Raw genomic sequence first — 25,090 nt, forward strand, 5'->3', positions numbered from 1 at the left:
GTGTGAGTGTGAGTGTGTGTGTGTGTGTGTGTGTGTGTGTGTGTGTGTGTGTGTGTGAGAGCGTGTGTGTGTTTGTGTGTGTGTGTGAGAGTGAGAGAGAGTTTGTGATTAATCAGTCTGTCCTTTAACAGGCTGTTCTGGCATCTCACAGGTTATTTTTAGCGGACTGGAATGCGGCGCTGAAACTAAAGCACACAAGTGAAGTGAACAGCTGTCGACTGTTTACCTGCTGAAACACACGCATGAGCAGCACTAGTGCGTTATGTACCAGAACGTTCAGAAGGGTTTTTAGGGCTTCTGTGTGTAAACTGGCTAAAGTGATTCCTCATGATACGACCCATTTTGTGACCTCCGAGACATTTTCAAGAAAACATCTGAAGGAAAAGATGTTGTGGGTATTTTTAGTAATAGTGGTTTGTTGTTTCTGCATAAATCTGATCAGCGACGCGTCACAAGCGTAAAAACACCTTCTGCCTCCAGTGTGACTGAGATTAACATCACATGAACACTTCAGACGGACGCTGCTCTCGCTCTGATTAACCCACGTCTACACGTTCACTCGCGCAGCAGAGAGACCAGGAACACATCTTCACAGTTTAGCTTCACACCAGCATCTAAACTAAATCCTGCAAACAAGATCTGCGAGAGAGATTCAGCAGAATGAGTGGATTTCTGTGCTGGAATTCACACAAAATATAGATTCATCTAAATACAAATCATTTACTTTAATACAGACACATTTTCAAGCGTATTAGCCTGTATTTCAGCATCCTGCAGCATGTTTGCATGGGTTTTTACATGGTTCAATGAGGAATTTTTAATCAATTGTTATATTTCCAGCAAAAAATTATTATTATACAAAAAGAAAATTAGAAACAAGCCTAACTAACTCAAAGAATTAGTTTAACAGGAAAAAGACAGCACACAACACCATTACTGATCATGTAATGAACAACATTACTGATGGATTCTTTGATGCTTCTACAACTATTAAAAGTAATTCTTGTGATTTTAACAAAACCTCATCGATGTGGTCAGCTAGATAACATTAGACTGCTCAAATCAGCAGAATTAAACAACAACACGAAACCAAAACGCTCGCGGACCGTCACTGCTACAGAAACATCCACTTTTTTTTGTTTTTTTTTAAAGAAAATGTATACATTCTTTTTAATGTAGAAAGGTCGTATACAAATGAAATGATATGAATATTTAAACTCTTAATGTTAAAGGTCTTCAGGCTCTTATATTTTGCGCTGACGGTCACGCTCATCACTACACAGACAGAAGATCTGGTCTCACCGTCCTGTAGATCTCATCGCTGCTGTCCTCAAACTTCTGCTGGATCCGCTCCTCCAGGAAGTAGATGCGCAGCTTGAGGCTGAAGTTCTCCTTCTTCAGATCATTGAGGTGCTGCGAGAGAGTTCGGTAAGTGTTAGACATGTCCGGCAGGAGTGTGTGTGTGTGTGTGTGTGTGTGTGGATCATCACGCAGTCCGTCTGCCACTGCTCGCACACATCACACGGTTCAAGCACAACTACAAACACACAAAAACAAATGAAAGATCCTCATCTACATGACTGATCTTATTTACACGCCATCTTCACGCTCAAACACACATACAGAGAATGAGGGGCCACTATAAGGGCCCGGGGCCGCAGAGCCGTGACTCCATGATGAGCTTTAGGACAGAGATACAGACGGCAGAGCAGTTTTTACTCTGGAAGAAATGCCAGGAATCCCTGACAGTCCAGAGACGAGCCAACCAGAGGACAGGCTGCAGTCATATGGAAGATGATCGCCAACCAGACAGAGAGAGAGACAGAGAGAGAGAGAGAGAGAGAGAGAGAGAGGGTTGAGATGGAGGCGAGATCATGTGAACATGAATATGACCTGGACTCGGTCCATCTGCTCCTCCAGCTCAGAGACGACGCTCTTAAACTGACTCACTAATAATAACTGGACGCGAGGGTCAGCAGGAGGAACCGTCCCAGCAGCAGCTTACATGTGTTTATTCCAGACTGGAATCAGACATTATGAGTCTCTCTGAGCGCTGGTCTGACTGTGTTACGTAACTCACTCTGAACCTGCTGTTGTCACTGTGTGTTTCACAGCCCTGCAGAACAACGTCTAGAAATACATGAAGCAGTCGCACCTGCTGTCATTCATGGCAGAATAATACTGATGAAGAAGATGATGATGAAGACGCACAAACACTAATGTAAGTCTGGGAATGACTTTGAGATCAAAACATGAGGCACAAATGAAAACTTTCTTATATCTGAGCTTGTATCTTTTTACTCTTGTACCGATTATAACTGACATCACCTATACTGCAATATAAGGCTCATTTATTTTATAAAAAATACAGTAAAAACATTTAAATATTATTGCAATGTAAAACAGCTGTTTTCTATGTGAATATCTGTTAAACTGTAATTTATTTCTGTGATGCGCAGCTGTATTTTCAGCATCATTACTCCAGTCTTCAGTGTCACATGATCTTCAGAAATCATTCTAATATGCTGATTTATTATCAATGAAAACAGTTTTGCCTAGTTGAACAAAAGAGACTTCTTTAAAACAAACATTTTAAAAATCTGAATTATTCCAAACGTTTGACTGGTCATGCACATACATAGACACAATTTCAAGCATTTAATATCAATCAGAAGATTTTTAAGGTCTTCTCTAAGGTCTATACCAACACACTCACACAAACTTTTCTTCTGCTTCTCTGAATCACATTACAGCAAACAGCACATGGTGGCGCTAGAGAGCAGCACATTTACCCAACATGCAGATGTTCTCATTCTCTGTAGCCTATTGTGGATGTGTGTGTCTCCCTGCTCCTGAAACTCAGCAGGCCGCTTGGAAACAGATGTGGAAAGTGTGTTTCAGACCACTGGTGGAAATCTAATTATATATCTAATTATATAACTGCTGCAGACAAAGACAGAAAATCTCACCTGCTCAAATTCTCTCAGCGGGTGTGTTTGAAGAGGAACTTTATCAGTGTCTTCATTTAGACAATCTACAAACACACAAACGCTTGGTAAATGCACTAATATATATATATATACAGACACACACACACACACACATATATTCACTGTTAAAACAGTGACCCAAAAATGCATTGGACACTTTTTGAATAAAATTGTATTACATGGTTTTTTTTAACAATCATTTTTGCACTAATAACAGAACCTTCATGTCATTTTTCAAAACTCTAGACACATAATTCACAACCAATGATCAAAATGCACATTTTTCAAAACGCTTAACACTTTTTTTCAAATGCTTGGATACAATACACATGAACCAAAGATCTTTTGTTCATTGAACTGAAATCACTGGTTCAAAATGACACAACTTAACATCAAAGTATTACTATTTCACACATTACATCTGATTTGAGTGTCTATTCATTTCATTACAAAGATCTAACTATCAATTGATAACTGCTCAAAATGATAAGTTGCATTACTCTTGATATGGAAACTGATGAACAATATTCCATGTTTAGATCATGAAAGATTCAGGATAGATCAATTGACACCAATTACTACAGAAGATGACCCAGATGGACTACATTATCTATGGATGTCATATTTCATTCTTTATCAGATATGGTTTCTATGGTCCCATGTACCACTTTTACAGAACACATTTTCATATTCAACATTACTGTATGCAAGATGTCTCTTTTACATAATTGTTTTTGAGGTTTTAATGAGTTCATGACTACTCATTACTGCTGATTGATTTCACATATTTGTATGCATATATACTGTAAGTAAGATGAGTGGAATCCTAGTAGCCCACTCAACACAGTGAGGACATGGAGCCAGAAGTGGAAGGTGAAAGGCAAGGATTACATGGTGGTCAAAGGAATAGAAGGGGACAAGTAGTGATGGGAAACTGAGGCTTTCTGAACCGTTTGAGGCTTTCATCAAATTGTGCCGAAAAAAGGTTCATTAAAACAGCATTAGCGACATCAGGTGCTCATACTTGTCTTCTCCACCATATCTAACCAATCAAAGCGCAGCAGAGGATATACGGTTTGCAAAATCACGTGACCACACAGAGCTGATATAATCTCATCTAAATTAATGTGTGCCAATGAGACCAGAACTCGTGTCATAGCCTGGTCAACGGATTCACATATTGATCAATAATATAAAATACGCAAGCATGTGATCAAAGTTAACAATTGACGTAGGTAGCTGAAAAAATATTTTGGGTGAGCTGTTTAACCTTTATGTTCTGCTTGGAGTCTCTGAGACCCTAGCTCTAAAACATGATTCACTTTCTGTCCGGTGTTGAGGTCACAGTCCCTGGCATCAGGTCAGGTGGGGTCACGAAGCGCCAGTTTTTTCAAACCAGCTGTCCCGACCTTCCGATACTGCATGATGTTCCAAGCTTCAAACGTCATCAGTCACGTGATGTTGTCATTTCGATACAAGCTTCCGCACAGTGTGTGATACAATAGTGGTTTGAAAACTGCGTCGGAGCCTCGGAGCCTCGGTATCATCCGTCCCATCACTACGGACAAGCACTGAGAGGTGGCCGTGGGCCTCGTTTGAGAGATGTGGGTGATCGAGGACAAGACTACAGACCTAGACACCGGCAGCAACAGCAAAGGCTGTCGAATGAAATCAGAGCTATAGTTGTAGACTATGTCATAAATCATGACATGACAATGAGTGCAGCAGCTACAATGTTTCAACCAAATCTCAGAAGATCATCTGTGGCCTCAATCATCAGAACATTTTCCGCAATGAGAACCGGTAAGTCTTCAGAATCCACTAAAGTTTAAGCTACTTGAAACTGTTACAGTAAATTAGTGTATACAGCATGGCAGTGTGTACCACAGAGTGTGATGTGATTTCTGTAAATGTGTTCTTACTGTGACTTTCTCCCTGCAGAATAGAGACTAGGCCAAATAGGGGAGGCAGAAGCAAAATTCTGACTGACCAACAAGAGAAGGCTGTGGTCAGTTTGGTTTGGTCCAGAAATTATATTCGTCTTACAGGAATTCAGCAACACATCCTGGACAATGACGACGTTTTCAGCAATGTGGAAGCCACAAGTTTGCCGACTATTGCACGGGAGCTGAAAAGACATCAGGTGTCTTTAAAACAACTATACCGTGTGCCTTTTGAAAGAAATACAGATAGAGTGAAGCAACTGAGGACTGAGTATGTTCAGGTATGACCAATTTTCCTGTTTTTAGGGGAGAAAAAAAATCCCCAAACATTCTTTATCATTGTAATCAGTAATTGTCTTTGTGTTTTTAGAGGGTGATGGAGCTGGATGCGGAGGAAAACCATCACAAATTCATATTTTTGGATGAGGCAGGCTTTAACCTGGCCAAGACAAGGAGGAGAGGTCGAAAATTAATTAGCCAGCGGGCAACCGTCCAGGTACATGGACAACATGTGTGCAGCTGTACCAGAAGATGGAGTGGTTGCACGCAGACCTCGTGTTGGGTCATATAATGCAGATCACCTCATAGCCTTCCTTGATGAGCTGAATCAGGTCTGTAGAGCTGATGGTGTGACCTACGTAATAGTTTGGGATAATGTTCAGTTTCATCATGCTCAAATGGTCCAAGCATAGTTTCAGGCCCATCCACAATTTCTCACCCTGTATTTACCTCCATACTCCCCTTTCCTTAACCCGATTGAGGAGTTTTTCTCCACATGGAGGTGGAAGGTCTATGACCCTCACGAACAACTCACTCTTCTCCAGGCCATGGATGATGCATGCAATCACATCAGAGCAGATCAGTGCCAGGCCTGGATTTGCCATGCCAGAAGATTCTCTCCCAGATGTTGAACGAATGAAAACATTCATTGTGATGTAGATGAGAACCTGTGGCCAAATCCACAAGACCGGGTTGATGGAAACATAGATGCATTTTTTTCTTTGGAAAACGTATGTTGTGATTTTATTTCATCAAATGAACCAATGCTTCTGCAAATGCAAGGCTTCTTTAAAGATATGAGCGCAATATGCAAAGTTTTGAACATTGGACAGCCTGTGTTACAAATAATGACTGTTTTGAGTTTTGTGTCTAGAGTTTTGAAAAATGACATGAAGGTTCTGTTATTAGTGCAAAAATTATTGTAAAAAACTGTAATATATTTGCATTTGTGTGTGTGTGTGTGTGTGTGTGTGTGTTACCTGTTATGTAACCAGTAGATCCGCATTCATTTCTCTCTCCATCCACAACAAAATCTCTGAAAAATCAGAACAAGAAGAATCCATAAATCATGAGTTCATTCACACACAAACACACACATTACTGAACTGTTTTTGTTGCTGTGTAATCCAGCATGACTGAATGAACTGTTCACTGGAATGACATCTTTCAATATACTGTGTATATATATATATATATGTACATATTGACATTTAATGTCTTTTATTTCACTTAAAATCAGTCCACATCACAATCACACAAAGATTGCTTAACTGTAATTAAAGAGCAGACAAGCCACATTTGGACATTAATTTAAGCTCTGGACGGCACATTTATCAAGTTTATGTAAACTTATAACAAGCCCTGAATGTTCTTACGGTGAGACTGGAATGTAAAATCTGAGCTAATCTTGTAAAATTTAAAAAACTATTTTAAGTGGAATTATATGAGGCATTAGTACAAACTACGAAGTCTATTTTTTTTTAAGTTATATGACTTTATATTTTAAAATTCACTTTCAACACCAAAATGAGCATGGCATATTACTGACCCAAATACTGTCTGAATATAAACGCGTCTGAAATATTCCACAATAATCCTGTAGAGACACATGCAGAGGATGAGCATCACATCGGCTGAGCGTGGTCTTTCATGTCAATAAATCATCCACCGGTAAATCATAAATCCAATAAATCCAAACATCATGACAAATACACACACAATTGAGTCAGGTGCTTTAATTAGGAGACATCTGAGTAAATGAGAGCCTCACATTCGACACACTGACCATCACACACACATCATTCATCTCAAACCCCCATCAGCACAAATATACCAGACTGAATGGAGATGCTTCTTCTTCTCACGTGTTTGTCTTAATAAAAACACCTGCGTAATCTCACAGGTGTCTCCTCTCGAGTAACAGACGGATCTCAATGTCTCAAACTGTGCTCAGATCTGCCAAGATCACGAGATCTCAGTCTGAACTCAAACATTTCTGCTCTGATGATCTGAGCTGCTTTATATCTTAATGGGTCACAAATACTGACTGATTTGGGTCTGATTTCATTCTAGCAGAATCATCTGAGACGAAGATATGGAGCTGTGAAAGCAGATGAGAGAATGACAGAGACATCAGCGCAGCTCGGTGTAGCATGATCCTGTGTGATCAGGTCACAGCACTGCTTATGAGATGAATATGAGGACTTGTGAACATCTGATGAACGGGTGTAGCTTGATCAGCTGATCGAGTTTCATATAAATACAGCGCAGGTGCGTCATGCATTCATCTCTAAACCCTCGTGAATATTAGTCCCGATGCCATATGAACTGTGTCTGGACATAAACGCACGGCTGGTGCAGCTGTGAAATGAAGGCCGTGTGTGACGCTGATGTGAATCAAAGCCCGGATCCTCACCGCTCGGCCGCAGCCCTGCTCGCGCTCTCCGCTCCGCTCCGGTTCATCATCGAACACCGGGCCGCTGCATCGGTCAGCGCGTCTTATTCCTCACAGACAGATCCTGGAGAACTGCTCGGCTCGGCTCGGCTGTGCTACAGTCCCAGGCTCGTGTGAAGCTGCTTCTGGACTCATTCAGGTTACATCTGACCTGCATCAGCAGAACCACAGCAGAACATCGGCTGTAACGCGCATGCGTCTCTCCGCACTCATCACGGGACGTTTGCAGCGCTTTCATTAAGAGCACAATAGAAATCTCGCTTACATTTACTAACCGTCTGGATTTATAAATATAAGGTTTATGGAGACCGCGGTCACAAACTTCTGCTCGCCGAAATAACTGAGCAGAACTAGAAACATTTATATTAATTTATGACATAGGTATTACCATTTATCTTAATAAATGTTCATTTCATTTATTAAATATAATGAAATATATCAATTACATACATCGCTGACTATCACATAATGCTTCTGGAAATAATGAGTGTATGATGACCGTTTTAACTCATATTGGGAAGAAATGCGTTTGTACATCTGAATCTCTTCATGATCTATAGGATGCTCTAATCTGAGAGCTAAACAGTGATTTTTTTGTTAAAGTCAGTTCATCATTGATTCAGTAATGTCATCGTCCAGCTCAGTTCAGTTCTCTTCAAGTAGTGTCGGCTTATAGACATACTGATTTAAATAAAAGGCCTTTTTGAATGAAATGTATGTTTTATTGTTTAAATCGTGTAGAATGATGGATGAGAGTCAGATAGCTGTGCATTTTGCATTACACCTGATTCAAATCATCAACTCATTAGTTGAGGACTCAATCCCTTACGAAAATTAACTATAGTTTTTCTACAAATAAAACCAAAACACCATGGTTACTATAGTTAAACCACAGTAACCACAAATTAACCATGGTTTTGGTACACTAACCGTAGTTTAACCATGGTATTTGTTGTAGAACTGTGGTAATATAAATGGTAATCAATACGCCAAAAAAACATGGTTACTACACTTTTACTATAATAAAACCATGGTTATTTTTCGTAAGGGATGAGCTCAGCCATCAGAAAGGACAGACAAACTAAAAGAGGGTCTGCTGTTTTAGTGCAAATGATGCAGTTCCAGCAGGCGTCTCCACGTACAGCACAACTAATGCAGAGTCACTGTAAACCGAGCATAAACCATCAGTCATCTGTGCTGAAATATCAGTGAGTGTGTCAGTTCTGTCTGTGAGTCTGGAAGCTGATTTCTGCTCTACTCTCGTCTTGTTATGAAGGGTTAGTTCACCCAAAAATGTAAATTAGCCCATAAATTACTCACCCTCAAGTCATCCTAGGTGTATATGACTTTCTTCTTTCAGACGAATCCAGACGGAGTTATATTAAAAATTGTCTTTGATCTTTCAAGCTGTTGCGCAGCGCTGACCTCATACGCCATCCGCCCTGAACTGCTTCCGTGTACAACAGTGAGCGCAAGCTACATTAAAGTGATTATTACGTTTTGAATATGGATATTTTTCTTACGAGAACTAACCCTTTAAGGTATTCAGACTGCCTAGAAACATCCAAAGGCAAGTTGAGCTAAACTCTGCAGGTCTGGATCCCCTGCTCTACACGTTCTTGCCGAACACGACCCGCGGGCCGGTGCGCGGCGGTCTGGGCTCCATGCTGTCAGAGATGATCCAGATGGCCGGGGTGTATCTGTTGCCCTCCATCACCACCCGGATCTCCTCGGCACGGGCCATCTCCTCCAGCTCCGGGCTGGTCTCCGGACACCAGTCGGCCATGAACTTGTCCTTGGCCTCGCACAGATTGAGCCGCACCTCCTCGGGCTGCTGGCCGAACAGATAGTCTGCAGGGAGACAAGGAGAAGATGCTGGTTACCATCACAAACCTGAACTCTTAATGACCGGCGATGCAGTGATGGAGTTAACCATTATTAACCTGATTAACCTGATATTCCTGAACCACACAAGTCATGGCTACATTAGATCAGATCACATCTTTAAAGATTTTTTTATTCAAACACCTTGTAATGTGTAAACTGGGTATTTACCAAAGTGATGTCTGTGACATAATCAATACTTATTGATAGCTGCCTGTAGAGCGATTAATCTCGATTCAAACACTCATGCAATCTTATTTCTAAATGACAACCAGGACCGGCCCTTGCATTTTGGGGGCCCTAAGCAGATTTTCAAAAGGTAAAATAAGTTAATAGTTCAGATATAATCACTGCTGTCTATGGTAGCGATCAAATAAGAGCAAATCACCTTGAAAGTAACTGGCACTTCAAATAACGTTTGTGTCGATTACATTGTTTCTCCACTAGGTGGCGACAAGTGACTGTTAAAAATGTATTTGTCATTGATTCATTCATTCCAGAGATTCATTCAAAAACGTTGATTCATCCAGTAATGAAACAAGTGAAGTATTTATGAGTGACTCGTTGAATCATTCATTCAAACCAATTTTTTTAAATAATTCATTCAAATGAATTAAACATTTTTAAACAGACTGCAGCAATTCATATTTTGACACAGCCTCCAGTAAATGGCATGTTATTTTGTTTTTGGTTCAGAATCGGGGGAGAATCGTGATCTTTATTTGAGAATCCTGATTCTCAGTTTATCCAGAATTAGTTCAGCTCTAGCTGCCTGTAGGTGTCGCTAAATTTGGGGGGACTTGCAGACTAAACTCTTTAAACTAGTAGGTGAGGACTGTAACCATCATTGACCTCATGTTTAAGCGCCTCATCTCACCGGCTAAGTCGTGTATCAGGTCTTTGATGAGGTGGCCGATGATGGCGTAGAGTGTCATCACTATGATGATGGAGGCGAGGATGATGTAGAAGACGTGAATGGGCAGATGGATGGCGTCTCGAGCAGGTGGGATGTAATTCTTGAAGAAAACCTCCTGCTCACCAGAGGGGGGCAGCAGAGGAGGCTCACGCGGCCCCGCCATCATGCCCTTATCCATAACTTCAACACATCCTCACAGTTAACACCAATACAAGAACAACTGACCATAACCTAACCCTGCTGTTCAATGATCAATGAGCTGATCACAGTACAGATTACATGGCAGTCATAGTACATCTTGATAGTTTTACAACACACAGTATTTCAATAAGCTCAAAACACTCACTGTGTTCCGCTTTTATGATGTCCATTTATTATAGACATTTTTTTCAGGACCTTTAAATGCAATTCTTTGCAAATAAACAGCTCAAACACTCAAGCACACATTAAACGTGTCGTAAGGTTGTGCAAGTGTGGATCAGAAGCTCAATACATACCGTCCAGATGAGAGTTAGTTCACAGGCAGTGATGAAGGTCAGATGTTATCCGTCTGGAGAAATCAAAGTGTTAGACGTTCATGTCTTTCCCTTCCTCGCAAACTCCAGCAGTGAATGAAGAATAAAGGATGAGACGCTGATGCACGCATGTGCGGCGCTGTGATTGGCTGAGACGCTCAAGGTCACAGGCTTTATCAGCAGATATTATCCAGCTTTCAGACGGCTTACAGACTGGTTATGGTTCATCATAACTGAGAGGACAGGTACACACAGTGCTCAACTTTATTAATAAAAGATAAAACCTCAGGAACGATGTTCTAGCATGTGTAAAAACGAATGCCACAATTTAATTCTCTCTGAACAGCAGATCGATTAAACCAGTACAAGATTAAAAAAATAATGAAACTAGGTCAGCGTTAGTTTAGCACGACATATTTCATTGTTTTGATTTTGGGCTCTCGACAGGCCTCATGCGTTTCTGCTGTGGTGTTTTAGAGCTGAACATCTCACATGTTTCTGTGCTTATTGATCCAGACAGGCATTAGAATAATCTAGTAGCTCATAAAGATGAATCACACAACAAGCTGTTGGTTCCTAATGAGGAGAGGCTTTAATTCTGTATCTCACGCATCATTTATGCCTTCTCTTATATGTATATACAGTGCCAGAATTCATTTTAATGGCATCACAGAATGCAGCAGTTACAATGATGACATCACAACGATCACATGACCACGTCCTCTTTCCATACTGAAAGACTGCTATCTATGCTTTGCTGTTCTACAGCAGCTAAAAGAGCATCTGGTATGTTAAAAACGTTAAAAATGAAGTGAAAAACCTAAGCCAGAATAATGACAGCTGGCACAGACTGCACGTAGACTCATAGTAAGTGATGTACTGAAGGCTGGATCCTGTGAGATAGTGTTCGGTGATGATGAATCCCAGCAGCAGACCAGCTCGCTCTTCCTCCATCAGAACCCTCTCAGCATGACCAGCTTCAGTTTTAGGGCCGAAGACCCAGTCTGAGGAGAGACGACGAAAACATTCAGTTCATGCGACACCAACACACGCTGCTTATATTACGAGACACTTACTGCCTTATTGAAGCTATCAGCATCTGTGTTCACTGGGAGTCAAACAAAGTGTTGCTCTACCAGGAATATATAGATAAGCTAAATATCAATCATTTAAAATATCAACAATTTTCTTAGTTGCCACGTTCCTCTAAATGCACGAGTGCTCATGTGTGATTAGTAGCTTGAGGAAACGTGTTCATGCAGCAGCTGTTCACAAACTTGAACTCAGTGCATTTGCGCAGTAATGAAAGCGCTTTCCTCTCACTTTATAGACGTGATCTTACGCATGTAACGAGCAGTGTGTCTCCTTCTTGAGCAGCAGTGAAAGTTTGTAGCTTTTGTAATAGTTGCATTTGAGTCCCTTAATCATCCTCAGTGTGAAAAGATGGATCTCAAATCACTGTTGTGAAGATCTCAAATGTGCAGAAGATGCTGGAAAAGCAAAGAATGTACAGGAGTATTTTCCTGAAGAACAGCAGGCAGTCTAACTGATCAGCACAAACAGAGACTCATGATGAACAACATCACAAACAGGAAGATACAGACCATCAGATGAAACATCAGTAACATCAGTTCAGTTATTACTGGTTATTATCTGTGACGTGAAAGAGCTTCATCAGGATAGAGCTACATAAAAACAATGTTTTATTTTTACATGACAGTACCGTCCATTTAAACGACCCACTTTGAGCACATCTGAGTCTGAACCCACACAGAGTATATCACAACAGACATCCAACAAAACAAAGGCTCACATGTGAAAGCAGCAGAAACACGGCACTGGGGATGCGGAAGGAACAACACGCCACCAAACACGGCTCAGCACCGCTTCACCCGACAGACTCTACGTATTGTTGGATTCACACACCGATAGATTTATAAAAACCTGAAACTCAAACACAGTTCTTACCTTGACACTTAATTTCTTTGTGCACATGATCTAAGACTAAAGTCCTCATGCTACCGAGCCGTGCCGCTCTGTCTACTCCGGACACACTTCATCTGGATCCTCTGAATTTAACCTCATCAGCTCATATAAGAGAAACATCCACTCCACGACTGTGATGCTGATGTTGAGCACGACGATCAAAACCATGAGCCAGTGCAACATGCTGGTGTTCTGTGGAGTGTCTCTGCGCGAGATGGTGCCCTGCTATAATCCACTGATCACACTTGAAAACGCTGTCATATGCATCTCCAAAACTAATCCAACTGTTTATCTAATAAGCCTTCAGCTCAGATCCCATCTGCACTGCTTACAAGCCCCCCCTGGACCCCCAGCAGCTCAGTCTCTTCTGAAGAGCTGAATCAGGTGTTAGATGCGGGACACACAACTCCTGCAGCGCTGGACCGTCTCCGAGCAGAACCACACATGGGATGCTTTTCATGCTTCACCAGTTATTTCATTTCTTCTCTCAGGTGAAATAAAGCGACACGACCAGCAACTCTTTCTTAGAAAACGGCGCCATTTGTGTCTCTGTGACAAACATTATTTGACTCTTTTTAGTGTGTGATGCAAAGAAATGCATCCATGTTTTCATTAGATCATCAGACAATTAGCATGTCTCCATTCATCATATAAAAATGCTTCATGTATTTGAGAAAATACTTACAGTACTGACTGTAATAATGTGTCCTCAACCTCTCAAATATTCTTCTGAATATAACCGCTGCACAAGGGTTTCAAAGAGAAGGGTTAAAAATACTTTCCTGCAATTATAATGTAGTTCTGAAGGTTTAATAATGAAATATAAGAGTTTGGGAAAAGCCCATGAATTAACAATAAATTAACAATAAATAATCTATTAATCTATGCACATAGTAATGATTATAAGTGAGGGAAAGTTGTAATACATTGAACCGTGAGACTGTTTTTCTCTTACCTGTAAATGAACAAGCACTCCACAATTCCCAAACGGTGCATCTGTTACAGAACAAAAGAAAAAAAGAAAGGCTGACAGAAAACTTCAAACTGCAGGGGAAGCTCTGTAGCTGCAGGCGTCTGACGCAGAGGAGACTCAATTTCAATTTCAATTTAAGAGTGCTTTATTGGCATGACAAAAATTATACATTTGTATTGCCAAAGCATGCTGTTTTTTTGTTTTCAGCTAAATGAGATCGACGAAGGTAAAGAGTTGCGTCAAACATGAGAAACTGATTTAAACACACTGCTTTAGTGAAAAACTCTCACAGAACGCATCTTTGCATCTAAAAGCACGAGATGCAGCACTCAGGAATGGTTTTTAAAAAAGCTCAGCGCAGAACGCCTCCTCTGCCTTGTTGCTGTCAAATAAAACGTCTCAGGTTACTTATGTAACCATGGTTCCCTGAGTAGGGAACGAGACACTGCGTCCTCTAGGGGCCGCAGTGCACGCCGATTGCCCCCTCGGAGGCATCGCGTGCGTGCTCTTCGCCCAAACAAATAACGCATAGATCGAGTGTGTCATCAGATGTTAAACAATGTCAACACGGATGCACACATCCTTAAACGCTTTGCTAGTGCTCGCCATAATGAGATGAATAGAGATCGCTCTTACCACAGAAATGCACGCTTCAAACAAAACAGTCAATGAAGATGAAGAAGAGAATGATGTGTGCTCCCGGCACCTATTTATACTATAGTCGCACCGGTAGTGACGTCATGGCTGTCGCCGGCCAACGAGTTGGTGTTTTTTCAGTGTATGCTTCAGACACGGGTCACGACGAGGAGTTCCCCATAGCGACCCCTAGAGGACGCAGTTCGAAGTTCCCATGAAAGGGAACTGTTGCCATGCCAACCTGCTACTGTAAACAAAAGCTTGCAACTCTTGCCCCGCCTCCAGGATCTTCTGATTGGTCCACTGTTTAGGAACTGACATTGATGAGCGGCGCTGCAAAGTATAACTATAATAATAATTTGCACGGCTTGATGTGATCTGAGCTAACTTTACTATCGTTAGATTTAATCACCATTGGTAGTGCGATTTATTATAAACTTAAAACTAACTTTAAATTTAAACAATTAATGTCATTAAACTATTATAGAGCAGCAAACAGGAATTATGCACGTGCATTTATTAGCTTGAAAATCATACATTTAGTCATTTTATTAAAAATTAGGCTACACTACTGATGCTGCTGAAGAACTGCAATCGTTGCATATTTTGATCTTATCAGTTCCAGTATTTTCAGCTCAGAGATGAACCGATGATCGTGTTTTGTGTCTCTTGTTTCTTCAGGAGTCCATATCATAATCTCTTCACACGGATCTGATAATGACCTGACATTACAGGAACATCCTAGAAATCAATAAACTGATCATCAGTCACATGACCTCCCCATTTCCTCTGGTGCTGTTCGACAACAGGAAGTGATGAGGACCGAACAGGAAGTATGATGTTAGGAGACTGTCATGACTGCCAAATAACTGCGTGTCATTCAGGATTCTTTTATGTCACCGCTGTGCTTTCTCGTTTTACAGATTATTATTATTATTATTATTATTATTATTATTATTAGGGGTTCAAGTGCGTAGTGCTGAAACCATATTGTAATTGTAAGGATTTTTTGTATTATTATTCTGAATGAATAAATAATGAATAAAGGGGATCAAGTGCGTAGTGCTGAAACCATATTGTAATTGTAAGGATTTTTTGTATTATTATTCTGAATGAATAAATAATGAATAAATAGTGTATTTACACAATTCACAAGGAACTTAAAACTACACAATAAAACTAGAAATCCTAGGCTGTTAAAAGCACAGAGTCTTTCAGTTCAATACCGTTGAAACAGTCCTTAAGAAATCCAGCGTGCTGTAAGTTCCAATGTAAAAGTGTCCACCGGTGTATATACAGTCCAAAGAAAGTGATAATCCAAGATGTGTGAAAATACTGGAATGATAAGTCCATAAACAACAGTCCAGCGTGTAGGTGTTTGGTCAATGACTTCGTCTGTTTGTCATGCTGCCTCCTTTGTACTGTTCAGTTCCTGTTTTTTTGTCATGTGATGAGTCACATGACAGGCAGACCTGGAGTCACTTAAAGACATACACACAATAAAATAGTTCAGAGGAATAAAATGCCTAAGACAACATGAAAACCTATAAAAACTCAAATATACGTAAAATCATGAGCAGGTTAAAACATGTGTCCTGTGTGACAGTGTCACAATAGTAATTAAGCTTAAAGACACTATATTTCTTTGGGAAGCTCCCTGAAATTGTTATAACCAGTAGATGGCAGCAGAGGACCACTAATGAGCTCATTCAACTCACTAATATTGTACTTCTTACAGATTTTACTTTTGGATTCGCATTTAGACATTATAAAATCATTATTATTACATTTAAAATCACATTTACTCAAAGTTTACCCCTTTATTTATACAGACATATCAGTTTTGACAATTATGCCAGATTATGATTTCAGTGAAACCTGAAAATTATATATAAACCCTTAAAAAGAGAAGACTTGCAGTAAGCATTTTGTGACCTACCATTCATTTCAGAAATGTATATGTGCAACAAAATGTGTGTAAGCATGCTTAATGAGCACTAATGTAATAGTTTAACCATTAAATTTCTGTGTGGGTTGGACTCGACCCTAAAAGCATAGAACCTTAAAGGCCTTAAAGCGCTTGAACCCCGGTGATCACTGCTTGCAGCTATATTTATTATTATTATTGTTGTTGTTCTACAGATGATTATTTGTTTTATGATAATGTATGTCTGCCTTCTGTGGAACATCGTTGAAGCCATATGTTGTTATTATGGAGAGACACTTTGGTTCCTTTTAATGAAAAAACAACCTTTTAGAGCTTTTTCAATCAGAAGTTTAAAAAAATTATTTGGCTTGTTTCAGATGAACCTGTTTGGAGATTTCTGTAGTTTCTCCTGAATCATCCACTCAGAGCCGCGGGCGGGTTTCACACATCCACGTCTTCAGATGAGAAACACTGGGCTTTTATTTGAGTTCAGCTAAATGTTTTCCTCCAGTTGTTTACATGTTTTTCAAGTTTCCTGAATAAGGAGTTTTTATTATTCTTACTGACAGGATGCTTGTTGTTGGTGGAGTTTGTTATTTATTGGTTTGGAGTCGATGTGTGTTGAATGACGAGTTTGGTGCCGTGAACGAAACTACTAAACAAAAGAACATAACCGTTAAAAATATACTGATTTAATACAGTGGAAAGTGAATAAAAAACATCCCTCATATAGAATGTGTGTGTGTGTTTTTTATCATATGTGTGTATGTGTTTGTGTGTGTGTGTGTGTGTGTATGTGTGTGTGTGTGTGTGTGTGTGTGTGTGTGTTTTGTGTGTGTGTGTGTGGATGTGATGAAACCTTATGAAATATGCTTATGCTTGCCAAACTTCCATCCGGCATATCACACTCACAAGAAACAAGGCTTGTGTGAAAACATTTATAGTAGCTTGTTTTGCATGCTGTTTCAGTAGATCAGACATTCCTAATATGCTTACACAACAATGTATAATTGGTAACAAAGTTACAATTTCCAGGCCATATTCAAAGCATATTCCGTGATTAGTAGAAGTTAAGCTCACCTGGCAGCATTTGTGGCATAATGTTGATTGCATTTCTTTAAAACATTTTTTCCCTTTTCTTTCTTTCTTTCTTTCTTTCTTTTTTTCTTTCTTTCTTTTACCATGAGGTCCTTACAGTGGAATTGAATGAGGCCAATCCATAAATGTTAAAATACTCACTCTTTTAAAAGCCACACAAAGAAAACTATATGAATGTTAGCATTAAAAATGCTTACAAAATTTTTTTTGTGTAAAGTTATATTAAATTGTTTTAAGTATTATATTTTATTCTTGTTTTACAGAATATCATACAACTCTAAAATGACTGTAAGAGTGTGTGTGTGTGTGTGTGTGTGTGTGAGACATGCAAGTGTTTGACCAGGATGTTATGTGTAGCACAGTAAAGCCTACAGCACATGAATGGCTTGAAATCGAAACTACTGCGGTACAGTTTGCCACTTAAACACAAATGAACAGTCAGCAAAAAGTCTTTGTAGATTCTAATTACAGCTAACGACAAACAACATGCACAATCAGCACAAAGTTTTTGAATAAAATAAGCAGTAAACAAATTAATCCTCCCTACTAACAGATATTTATTCTAAACGACAGAAACAGAAAACTGACAAATCGCATATATATATGTATGTGTATGTGTGTGTGTGTGTGTGTGTGTGTGTAGTATTTGTAATTAGCTGTATATAGAAACAACAGAATCTATGAAATGTTCTCGTTTGGTGAGCCGAGTAAATGTGTGTGAATTTGACCAGTTATTTTATTTGCAGCCCATGACAGCGAACAATGAGTGCGGTTGAATCTGGAGGACAGACAGAATCTCAGCGTCAGCGTCAGAGGAAGATCTGCTCCATCATCTAACATTCATGATCATCCGTGATCGGAGAAAACAGCCAAACCCTGACAAACACGATCAGTCTCCAGAAACCTGTCACAAACGTCCGCAGGCCACAATCCAAATCAAAAGAAAGAAATTATATTTCACAAAGAAAGCATGTTTTAGGACCATTAACATCTGCACTGTGACATTATTTTCACTGTAATGTGGAGAAATTCATTCTGATTACAGTCATGAAAATCATCCAGTCTGGACAGAGATTTAATCAATAAAGATGATTCTGAAGTGAAATGAGCCCTGATCACTGTTGAGCTTCTGCGACCCGCTCCATTATGAGATGATGATTATCAACAAATTGTGATTGGAATAATGAAACATTTGATTCACATTCAGCTCATTAAACCAGACCGACACCGAAAACAATGCCTGTTATGAGGTCACGACCTCTGACCTCTGTAAGGCTCATTCAGTGTCTCGGGAAGACTGCGGGATGCAGATGAAGGAAGTCATTTAGGATTGCAGCACACAATAGCGTGGTATCAGCATCTGATTTCAGATCCGGTGTGATCCGAGATGAGTCTCTGCAGCAGGTGTTTGTTAATGAGACTGAGAAAGAGAGTGTGATCACACCAGCGTAATCCTGCTCTTCTCCCGCTGAGACACACAGAGTCACACCAGAACCTGCTCATTGTGCGGATCAGCTTCATCTGCAGTCTTTGTGTTCAGCTGAAGAACGGACATTTACCGGGTTACAGTTCACCTGAGCGTGAAACCGTGTGACGGATGTTCAGCAGAACACTACAGAAGGTCATGGGTGTGAATGCATGCGCTTGATAAATGTAGACTTTGAATGCAATGCAATACAGTTTGGATAAAAGCGTCTGGCAAACGCACGAAAGCACATCCATACAGTGAAAGCAGGAGCAGAGATGACAGAAACACCATTACAGCATCACAGAGCTGATGAACGGGCGTAATATTCCCAAACGTAACCTGTTCCCTCTCTCTTTAGCGTGTCAGAGTGAGGAATTACTTCCTGTTTCCTGCAGCTCCACGTGTGGTTAGAAAAGGTCAACCGTTTCTGTGCTCTGCAGCTCTGATGAGAACAGATCCAGCATGAAAGCAGTGTTTCTGTGATGCTCAGGTGTTGTGGGCGGTTGCCGGGGTGTTGCTAAGCTGCTTTTGCAGGTTGGTGTTGTTAGTGTGTTGATGTGGATGCTACAATGTTCTGATGTTTCTGGGTTTTTCTTCCCATCTGGTCTTCAGGAGTCTCTGTGATCTTCTGGTCTGTGGGAGTTTTTCTGGTCCAGCAGGTGAAAATGGTGCGTCTGAGCAGAAATGGGATAATAGATCACATTTCCAAAATATTGATTCGCAACACATCATAATCATGATCATGAATGAAATGAGCATCAATCATCAACATCACAAGAGCATCCAGCAGAGGGCTCCGTCTCCTCCTGAGTGTAAGAGAGCACTTCAGATCCCCCATAATGCAACATTCCTGTAAGACTCGGGTTCCTGACGAGCATAAGAGCCTCCATCAGCTCTGGATCTCTTACAGCATCATCAGATCATAGCTCTCCTCAAACATCTTCAACAATAAAGGCCAGCTGACTGAATTATGTGTAGGTCTGGAGTATGTGATATGATGATTCACATGCTAATAAAGCTCTTCATTAGACGGCTGCAGCTGCTCTTCTGACACGCTTACATTCATATTTCACTGTGCATTCAGTCAGTTATTACCCATATTCATCAATTACCGTCAGTGAATCAATGTTTATCATCAATGCGTCTGTCTCACTGTCCTAAACGTACACTTAAAAATCAAATGAAGATGTTGCTTATAATTTAAAGATGGAAATGATAAATACATTTTTAAATCGATAAACAAATCTAATTCATGTGAAGTTAAAATAAGTTTAAAAAATAAATACATATTTAAAATACTTATGAAATGTATGTTTTAAAACATAGTTACAATTTAAACTGCATTTTAAAAATGCATTTTGTTGCTCTTCTTTGTCTATTTGCTGACTGCTTTCCTCACAAGCTCTACTCGTTTCTGCTGTTTGATTATTGTTCTTGTTTTCCTGCAGAAATAATTCTGATTCAGTCACTGAGTTTCATCATCATTTACTCCATCAGCACTCAGAGACACCAGAAAAATCCCTGAAAACAGCATCTTTACCTCAGAGAAAGTTCAGCTTCGTTTCAGTTCAAGAGTGTGAATTTGAATTGGCCAAAACGCACAGGAAGTTGAATTGGGATGACAGGAAGAGGAATTTACTCAGTTACACAAATCAAGCATGAATTTGGTGACAAAACAGCATGTTTAAAATCGATTTGTCATTTGACTCATTGATCAATAATATGTTGTGTCTATGACGACATATGAGTAATTCATAGTGAAAATGGAAAGCATGTAATTGTGATGAGGATGATGAAGGTGATGATGAGCTGGTTTCGTGTGGTTTGGGAGATAGTAAGCGCCGTACAGTCCTGGAGAGGGCTCCTGATTGGCTGATGTGGCTCGTCACGGCGGATGATCTCTATATAAACACTCCTCGAGACTCCCGCCAGCGCTCCGGTGCCGTGCCTGACTCGAGCCGCAGCATCACCTGTTGATCCGGAGATGAAGATGAGGAAGAGGAAGGTGAGTGAGAGAGATCAGTCGCGTTTATTGTTTGATCGAGGCGTCCGTGAGCGTCATTGACATCACATCGGTTTCTTACACGCATTCAGTTGTGTATTTCTTTCACTCCATCTCTCATCATTCGTGCATCGGGCCTCAGGAGCTCCAGCTCTTTGTGCAACAGGTGCCGAGTGTTTGCTCTTCAGCTGCCATTCTGAGCATCCACTGATTCATTAGTATCATCACTACTAGTCAGGCTTCACTAGTACTAGTGATGAAACCGTTTGTGAATCCCTGTGCTGCTGCTTTACAAAGTGATGCTCAGAAAAGGTGGGGGAAAAAATGCCATGAATGAGGAACTGAGACTCCAGACTGTAAACAGACACCTAGCAACCAGCTACAGTACCCTAGAAACGCGTTAGAATCTGGCATTGTGCTGGTGAGTCGTGCACAGCCAAACATCACTTAGATTTTCTCACTAAACGGTCTTTTTTACAGTCTATTGTGTGTGTGTGTGTGTGTGAAAGTGAATGTCTTTGATGCATCGCGGATACAATTATAAAGAAAGAACTGCGAGCATTCAGAGAAGCTCAGAGAGCAGCACAGATGCTGATGAGATCCAGTATAGAGCAGCAGAAACCACTCCGAGATGGAGACCATCCCCCACAATCCCCTGCTCGCTCTCTCTCTCTCTCTCTCTGTCTCTGTCTCTCTGTCTCTCTCAATTCAATTCAATTAAATTCAATTCAATTCAAATAGCTTTATTGGTATGACAAAAATATGTATATGTATTGCCAAAGCATTAAGACAAAAAAGAGAATGGTTTAACATCTGAACATTTACATTAGAGCATCTTAACATTTATTTATCTATTATAACTAATATGTAATATATAACTAATATGGAAATGTCATATATGTCCAAAGATACATATATAATAATAATAATAACGATTTTCCTGTAGCAACTGCTGGACATTATGTACACGTGTAACAGTATTACAGTTCTGGTCTGTGAGAGTGTGTCTACTGGCTGTGTGTTTCTGGATTGTGTTTGTCCCTCAGGTCATGGCACGATGCTACTAATTTTGCAGCAATATTTGCACATTTGGCTTTTTCGCCGAGAATGAAAACAAGTTTTTCGGTTGGGCTACAAATGATAAATTGGGGAAATATTTGATTAATTTTGGGATAGTATCTCTACAGACAGACTGTGCTCGCTGAGTCTGTACATCGTCAGTGTTTTCCTGAGTTTCACATCAGTCACTGTGCTCAGGTAGCTTGCTGTGGTGTACTCTCGATTTAGTGCCGAATAACATTCTAGTTTGTGCTGGTTTTTAATGGTGTTTGTCCAATGGGTGATGTACTTGTGTTTCTCTGTGTTGATGATCTGTGTGGGCCGAATGGTTGAGAGTGAGTGTGAGTTCTGAGGCTGGCTGATCTCTGTCAGTCTCAGCACCAGCTGAAGGAGGGGACTCTTCGTGAGGCTCAGCTCTTGGTGTTTCAGGGCTTTATAATGGTATGTGCTGGGGTCACTTGTCTTTAGGTGTTTCCAGAATTTGATGGCTCTTTTTTGGATGTTTAGAAGGAGAGGGTATTGGCCTAATTCTGCCCTGCATCCGTTATTTGGTGTTTTTCTTTGGACTTTGAGTATTCTTTTACAGAAATCCCAGTTTAAAAAAATCTAATTTTATAGGTGGACCCCAGACTTCACTGCCGTATAATACAATTGGTTCAAAGTTTGAGCCAGATTTGGATTGGGATGTCAATTTTAACTGATCTTTTGATGGCATAGAAAGTCCTTTGAGCTTTCTCTTTGAGCTCATTCACAGCCAAAGTGAAGTTACCTGTTGGAGTAATTTTTAGGCCGAGGTAAGTGTATGTTTTTGTGGTTTCAATGGTTCTGTGTGATAGTGTGAATGTGTGTGTTAGTCCCTGAGGTCTGGAGCGTTTCTGGAAGATCATGACTTTAGTTTTTTGGAGGTTGACTGTCAGGGCCCAGGTCTGACAGTAATCCTCCAGCAGATTCAGGCTGTCCTGAAGCCCTTCTTTAGTGGGCGACAGGAGAAGCAGGTCGTCTGCGTAAAGAAGACACTTTATCTCTGTGTCATGGAGAGTGAGACCTTGAATGGGAGCATGTTCTAAAGCATTGGCCAATTGATTGATGTAGATGTTGAAGATCTCTCTCTCTCTCTCTCTCTCTCTCTCTCTGTCTCTCTCTCCTGCAGCGCTGAAACACACGAGGAGCATCAGATGCGACTGATATAATGCTGTTCATATGGACACCAGTCTCATTATCACACATTCATGGAAGAAACAAACACTGGATCTGCTCTGGATTCGCTGAAATCAGCACGATTGTCTTTCTTCTCATTTACTGACAGACAGACGCTCCTCTTTTCATCTTCAGAGGAAACCGCTTTATTAGCATAATGATTAACATTTACAAACAGTGACACAATACTCAGATTAATAATATAGAACATAAAGAGTGCATCACTGAGATATTAAATTAAAGGGGTCATATGATGTTTCTAAAAAGAACATAATTTAGTGTATTTGGTGTAATGGAATGTGTTTATGTGGTTTAAAGTTAAAAAACACATTATTTTCCACATACTGTACATTATTGTTTCTCCTCTATGCCCCGCCTTTCTGAAACGCGTCGATTTTTACAAAGCTCATCGGTCTGAAAAGCGAGGTGTGCTGTGATTGGCCAGCTATCCAGTGCGTTGTGATTGGCCGAATACCTCAAGCGTGTGACGGAAATGTTACGCCCCTCACCATACTGTGATGATGCCCTGCCCGGCCGGAGCAACGAGACAAAAACATTAAAACCCATTATAAACGAGGCATTCGTTGCATCCAGTGGGGACATAATTATGGATTATAATGACTTATACAGTCTTTTTATGTGTTGCGTTGCATCGTGCCGCGTAAACATAAAACCATGTCTGCATTTGTGATGCAGACATGGCCCACAAATGACAAACAAGTGCTACTCTACACTGCTCAAAACTCATGTTTGAATCATCAGTGGCAAGTGGTCAGAACTGCCGGCATTGTAGTCTACTCTCCCAGGATCAGGAAACAGTCCTCCATAAAATGTGCTACACACATCTGAATATTTGGGTTGAAGTGTTCTGGAACAGTGTTGTAAATACAACTTAACCACTGATTTCTAGTCGTGTCCTCTTTTGGAAGGCCAAACAAAGTAGTTTCGCTTTCACAACGAAGCACACAGCGCCTTCACGACATGGCGGCAGCAACAATACTACAGCGAGAATAAAAGTTACGCCTTCTTTCTTTGCGTGAACATTTGGGCGGCGTTATGCAAATCTTCCCACATAGTGAGGTAGACATGTGGGGGCGTGTTAGAACGAGCCGTTTTAGGTAGGCGTGGCTGACTGAACTTTTATAAAGAATATCTCTTTGGATTTGAGACTTTAGTCTTTGCAACTGTACAGATCTTCTTTATGCACCAAGAGCTTGTAACACTCCAAAGAGAAAGGAAAAATTGAAATCGCATCATATGACCCCTTTAAGACATTAAATGAACCCACAGCTCGTTATTTTGGGTCACATCCCCATCCTGATGTTGATTTGTCTTTCTCATTTAGCAGAGCAAAGTTCAGTAGAGTAAAGCTGATGCAAAAGAACTTTATGAATGATAAATAAAATATTAATGAAGGTGAAAATGTGGTCAGTTCGTGCTTTTGTGATCAGATGTGACTCTTCAGATGATGCTACTGTGACAGATGTAAATGATTTGATGCTCACTGCTGTATTCAGCTCTCAGTAAACCTCTCTGTTGTTGATTGTCTTCTCTCCTGCAGACACACGACTGAAGCACCACCCTCCTGCCCTGCGATGCTGCGTGGAAGACTAGTGATTTTGTTGTGAAACTGAACAAAAGACCAACAACAAAACCCAGTCTGCCTGTCAGCACAGGGCACATCAACAAGAGAGAGAGAGAGAGAGAGAGAGAGAGAGAGAGAGAGAGAGAGAGAGAGAGAGAGAGAGAGCGAGAGAGAGAG

At 40.5% G+C, this 25,090-nt stretch overlaps 1 protein-coding gene across 6 annotated transcripts in view; it reads right to left on the reverse strand.

Annotated features, from left to right (window-relative positions):
• The window catches only part of LOC107665637 (myomegalin-like), a 63,381-nt gene extending 49,327 nt beyond the window's left edge, over positions 1-14,054 (reverse strand). The window contains exons 1-8 of one of the 6 annotated variants that reach the window (XM_016456599.1): positions 13,924-14,054; positions 10,965-11,986; positions 10,429-10,647; positions 9,201-9,518; positions 6,193-6,248; positions 5,748-5,880; positions 2,970-3,034; positions 1,303-1,413 (exon numbers count right to left, since the gene is read on the reverse strand). In XM_016456599.1, coding sequence (XP_016312085.1) covers positions 1,303-1,413; positions 2,970-3,034; positions 5,748-5,862 — 291 coding nt within the window. In that variant the 5' untranslated portion in view covers positions 5,863-5,880; positions 6,193-6,248; positions 9,201-9,518; ... (1 more) ...; positions 10,965-11,986; positions 13,924-14,054. Of the gene's footprint in view, positions 1-1,302; positions 1,414-2,716; positions 2,853-2,969; positions 3,035-5,747; positions 5,881-6,192; positions 6,249-7,628; positions 7,931-9,200; positions 9,519-10,428; positions 10,648-10,964; positions 11,987-12,324; positions 12,657-12,950; positions 13,470-13,923 lie in introns of those variants that run through there. The other 5 variants (XM_016456598.1, XM_016456600.1, XM_016456601.1 and 2 more) reach the window with 5 other exon arrangements.
• Between the last annotated feature and the right edge of the window lie 11,036 nt (positions 14,055-25,090).

Source organism: Sinocyclocheilus anshuiensis, unplaced genomic scaffold, assembly GCF_001515605.1.
Source record: "Sinocyclocheilus anshuiensis isolate Anshui unplaced genomic scaffold, SAMN03320099.WGS_v1.1 scaffold711, whole genome shotgun sequence".
NCBI lineage: Eukaryota > Metazoa > Chordata > Actinopteri > Cypriniformes > Cyprinidae > Sinocyclocheilus > Sinocyclocheilus anshuiensis.